The following is a 5105-nucleotide window of genomic DNA, read 5'->3' as shown; positions in this document are numbered from 1 at the left end:
GGGCGGATCCAGGAATTTCAAGACGGGGGATGCATGAAACAATAGCGCTGGGGCGGGGAGGGGGGACGAGGGGGGGGGCGGGGTCTGGGGGCAAATATTGGGGAATTTTTTTTAATTGATCGTCAGAAACGGCATTTCGTGCGTTCTTGGAAGTTTCTGCAGCTCCTTGTGTTCTTCCCTGATCCAACAGTTCAGCAGACTCGCGATGACTATGGTCAAATAGAGGAACTGGGGAAACGACTTGCCCAGCTGTTCCTTCTGCTATAAATTGATGAATTTTGTGTGTGTGTGTGTGTGTGTGTGTGTGTGTGTGTGTGTGTGTGTGTGTATGTGTGTGTGTGTGTGTGTGTGTGTGTGTGTGTGTGTGTGTGTGTCTTTGGGGTGCATGCGTCCGGCATGTTTTTTGTGTCGTTCTACTGGAGCTTTCTGATATGGAATTTCTGATTTGTGTAGTTCTTGCGAAATGTTCTCCTGAGTTAATTCGGCTAATTAACTACAAAGAATCCAGAAGAATTCCCATGTTTCTAAACGCACGCCATGTTAAGGTGTATAGAGCAGCCTTCCATGGCATGCCATTCTCATTACTAAATAAATAACAAAAACAATGATAATATTTTACAAAGCATTTATTCCAACTCAAGCACTGTGGCAAGCAGGTATGCTGCAAGGCCATGAAAGCCGATGAAAATTTGGTCCATTTGGACCAACGGGCTCACCAGTAGTTATAAAAGAGTAAAAAGACCCGTGGCGCGTGCGATTTGGTCTCTTCCGAAGACAGAAGCCTCTTCCGGAAGATTGCTTTGGGCCGAATAGGTAGAAGAGAAGCAAGATGGCGGCCAAACATGTATTACTCGTGCTCATGATGGAAGAATTAGACAAAGATGACACTACATCACAAGTTGATGCAAATATCCAGATTGTTTTCACTTGCAAGTTTTCCTGCGTAAGTATAACCAGCGCAGCAGCGTTTCTCCGTGACTGAAACTATGGGTGAAAACGGCGTATATATCACTCCCATATCACTCACCTATTAGGGTAGCGTGGGGCAAGACGCCCCCATTAAGCAAGATTGCTGATATCTGCTCCTGTTGCAGCTATAGAGAACTAAAAGTAAATGCAAACAATAAGGACACATTAGCGCTACATAATAGCACAAGCACACCAAGATAGAAAAAAACGAAAAAGAACAAGAAGTGAAAATATTTTAAATTTTTTTTGGCCTCTTTGCCCCATGCCGGAGGTAAAACGCCCACCAGGTTGGGGCAAAACGCTTACTGTGGGCGTGTTGCCCCTGAGAAGTGAGCGTTTTGCCCCTTACTTCCGAATTACATAAAAAGAAGATAATACTAACGTCTGACTAGAAAAACATAGTCTCCTACATAGAGGAAATTTCACTGTAAATACAAAATGTCATGAATTGTGACTTGGTCAAATTCAAACAGTCATGGGCACATGTCAGTCCGAGACATCCGACTCGCAGTTTGGGCACAGGAACTGGGCCAGTCCTGGCGTACATTGTTCATGTGCCCAATGAAGGCACAACTGGCACTGCACCCACACCTCCCTGGGTCTGGCACGGCTGTACTCCTCACAGCATATAAGACAAGGCCAGTCTTCCTCCTCACTCGAAGCCTGTCGAGCACCTTTTGTGGCCATGACTTTCCCGGGCTTTTGAACAGTTGTCAGCCCTGTCTCATCCATGTTCCACACTCTTGAAGGGGTGTAGTCTTCAGCTGTCAAACACTCCTTGAAGAGGTCAAAGAAACCCTGGACCCTGGGTTTATTGAAGCCCACAACACGCGCTATGCTGGTTGCTTGAGGCTGCCTGAGGGTGAGGTCGTGACGGGAGAGAAAGTTCTGGACCCAGTCCTTTCCTGCCATCCGGGACTCTCTGTTGAAAGGGTGGCTAATTTGAGCCTTCTCAGCAACATCAAACGCTAGACGCTGCATGTCCCGCATCCTCAGACCGTACAGTCGCCTCTGCATCTCCGTTACATGTGCTTTCAGCTGCGCGTCGATCTCAGGAGGAAGGGCGTTCTTATATCTCCCAAAATTCAGCACACCAGGTGCTGCTACTTGCTGGTCTCTGTGCCTTCGTAGGGTAGGCCTACGTGCCGGAACACCAAAGTCCTTGCTGGCACGAATGAGTGGAAGTCCCTCGCTCACTGCTGTCAAGGCTGCAGACAAGTTGCTTTGGCCATAATTGCCCCTCTCTGTCTTCCTTTTGTATGTTCTCACCATCATGTATCTGTTGACAAGTGTTTAAAAATGATTCAGTCTCTAAATCATAATTTCTTTTATTCATAACTTAGCGGAATATATTCAAATGATAGTCACTTTTACTAGCATAGGAGAGAGAGACACAGAGAGACACAGAGAGACAGAGAGAGACAGAGAGAGACAGAGAGAGACAGAGACAGAGACAGAGAGAGAGAGAGAGAGAGAGAGAGAGAGAGAGAGAGAGAGAGACATGCAGTACTCTAGCATTTCAAGTCAAGTCGGTATTACATTCAGTGGAATGAGGGGCACATTAGGCGTCTTGCCCCAACATCCCAGTGGGCGTTTGACCCCCAATCTGTTACAAATCTTATCTTTGGAAATCTGACTTAAAGCAAGGGAGGCAACTAGTTTAGTCTGGCATCAACAGATAGCTAACAGATCCCTATAACAAGAAAAAGTAGAGACGTTCTGTTTCTTCTGCTATTTAGATGATGGTACTGAACAAATGAAGTATGAAATTTACAACAAACAGGACGAAAACAAAGAAAAACATCTGAGAACCGTACCGCTTTCTCTGCCTGTGTCGCCGTCGTGGCGGGAAAGGATGTTTGCGGAAGGAAGCTCGCAAGGCATCATGGGGCTCGTTGCATCACGTGGTTTAGTATATATTGGGGGTAGGCGTTTGACCCCTACTGGGCCTCTTGCCCCACCCTACCCTACCAAGAAAACAACAAGTAAGTAAAATAGAACTCGTGATTAAGTGAGTTAAGCCTGTTAAGCAAACTTGCCATACAGCTGTAATATCAACGTGTCATATTACTCATATATGACAAAGTTCTTTCAAAGTAATCGGCGAGGCCATTTTGTTTTCGAAGAGCCCGCGCATCTGTGCACTGCCACAGTGTGAAATGATCGCGATGACAGACTGTGTGCTGGTCCAAGCCCGGCACCGCCATGCGCCAAGGTTGTCAAGCTCAAGGCAGGGGGTTCTCCCCACAAAAGAGATCAGATTGGTCAGCGGAATGTGAATTATTTTATTAATCGTAAATTATGCTATTTTGGAATAGACGGCGCTTGTGTTTCTGAATGAAAACGTCACACACATCATGTGGGGAGATGGTGACGTCATGGTGTCTGTTCATGAGGGCCAGAGATCCCATCCGACTTTCTCCCATGGAATTTCTTAGGTAGGTCTTCAGACGACGCAGGCAAGAAAATGAGCATTCGGCCTCACAGGAGCCTACAGGGAGGGTGCATCCAATATGGAGTAGGACTTTGATGGATGGAAATTCGTCTCCATCTACTGCGCAGAAACAATCCATGAATGTGCTTGGAAGCGTGTTGTTGGGCTTCCTTCTCCAAAACACCTGCCGGTCTCTAAGCTCATTTATCAGTCCTGCTGGATGTTCCATGCCGTTTTTCCAACGCAACAGCTTCTGGTGTAGGGCTGGAATGTCGCAGGTATCGGCGATTATTGCAGATGGCATCAGCAGAAACAGATCACTACCTTCCCGATTTTCAGCACAGAATCGGGTGTCCATTTCCTGGCTGAAGTGGTCGAGAAATGGAATGCGCAAGTTTCTGAGGTAGAAGAGCAAGGGAGTATTGGCGGCAGTGTTTGGAGGATGGATTTAGGTGATAAAAGTTTTTTTGTTTTTTTTACCGTCGCACTTGGAGTGTTTTATAATAAAGCAAAAGGGATTTAAAATCTCTGAGCGTTGGTAACCCGCCTGAAACGTTCCTTGTTCAAAATTATCTGGACACGAGGGCTGTTCCAGGATATTCAGAGCTTATAATTTATCAAAAATCTGGAGGGGAGAGGGTGCGCACCCTCCTCCTGGATCTAAGAGGGGGGTGCGCACCCCCTGCACCCTCCTCTTGGATCGAAGGGGGGGTGCGCACCCCTGCACCCCCCCTGGATCCACCGCTGGGTTGTATTATATCACCTATCCTCTTTCTGATTATGATCGACTAGATCACGAGGAACACCATATCAGATAGACCTAGAGATGTCCAGTGGCATTTTCTTGGACATAAGCAGACAAAATGTTTATATACACTTGCAAATGCATTCTGCTGCTGCCATCATTAGTTGCATCTATATATATAAAGTAGAGTTGGCCTCTATCTATGATCTCTAAGATCTCGAGAACCCGTGGACGGATTTGCGAGCGGAAAGTACTGTTCGACTCGGGATGGTCCCAGGAATGTCACGGAGACATAAACATTTAAAAAATTTCGGGTTTTAAAATTAGCGTATTATTAGCACTAGCAGAAGAGAGAGGGATTCGAAGGGAGGGAGCGCAGCGCTTCTAGCGCTTCTGACTACAGCACACCTTAAAATTAAAAAAACTTCGGGTCTACAATCTCTAAGATCTCGAGAACCCGTGGACGGATTTGCGAGCGGAAAGTACTGTTCGACTCGGGATGGTCCCAGGAATGTCACGGAGACATAAACATTTAAAAAATTTCGGGTTTTAAAATTAGCGTAGCAGAAGCATTGCCGGCGCAGAAGCGGCAGAAGAGAGAGGGATTCGAAGGGAGGGAGCGCAGCGCTTCTAGCGCTTCTGACTACAGCACACCTTAAAATTAAAAAAACTTCGGGTTTTAAAATTAGTGTGTTACGCGTAATTAGCGCTAGCAGAAGAGGGAGGGAATCTAAGGGAGGGAGCGCAGTGCTCCCTCCAGCGCTTCTGTTAGCGTAATTAGCGTATTTCGGAATGTTAACCACAGACTAACGTCTACCGTCTACAACACCACTACCGTCTACCGGACCGCCTGCAACCCCACTTCCATTAACCAGCCCGCCGGCAACCCCACTACCGTCTACCAGGCCACCTACAACACCGGTAACAGGTGAGTTAACAATATTAACTTACAAAATA

At 46.6% G+C, this 5105-nt stretch overlaps 1 protein-coding gene across 1 annotated transcript; it reads right to left on the bottom strand.

Moving 5' to 3' along the window:
* Positions 1-1226: 1226 nt before the first annotated feature.
* On the bottom strand, positions 1227-2868 carry LOC144888437 (uncharacterized). The gene is made up of 2 exons (XM_078766350.1): positions 2787-2868; positions 1227-2248 (listed from the first exon to the last, which is right to left on the bottom strand). Exon 2 carries the CDS (start codon positions 2242-2244, stop codon positions 1456-1458), a length of 789 nt encoding a protein of 262 aa, XP_078622476.1. The 5' UTR covers positions 2245-2248; positions 2787-2868; the 3' UTR covers positions 1227-1455.
* Between the last annotated feature and the right edge of the window lie 2237 nt (positions 2869-5105).

This window comes from Myxine glutinosa, chromosome 12 (genome assembly GCF_964187855.1).
Source record: "Myxine glutinosa chromosome 12, kmMyxGlut1.1, whole genome shotgun sequence".
Lineage (NCBI taxonomy): Eukaryota > Metazoa > Chordata > Myxini > Myxiniformes > Myxinidae > Myxine > Myxine glutinosa.
The sequence above is the reverse complement of the archived record's forward strand: the minus strand, read 5'-3'. Positions and strand labels throughout refer to the sequence as shown.

Coding starts and splice junctions, on each gene's coding strand:
- LOC144888437 (XM_078766350.1), bottom strand. CDS start 2,244: ATGATGGTGAGAACATACAAAAGGAAGACAGAGAGGGGCAATTATGGC.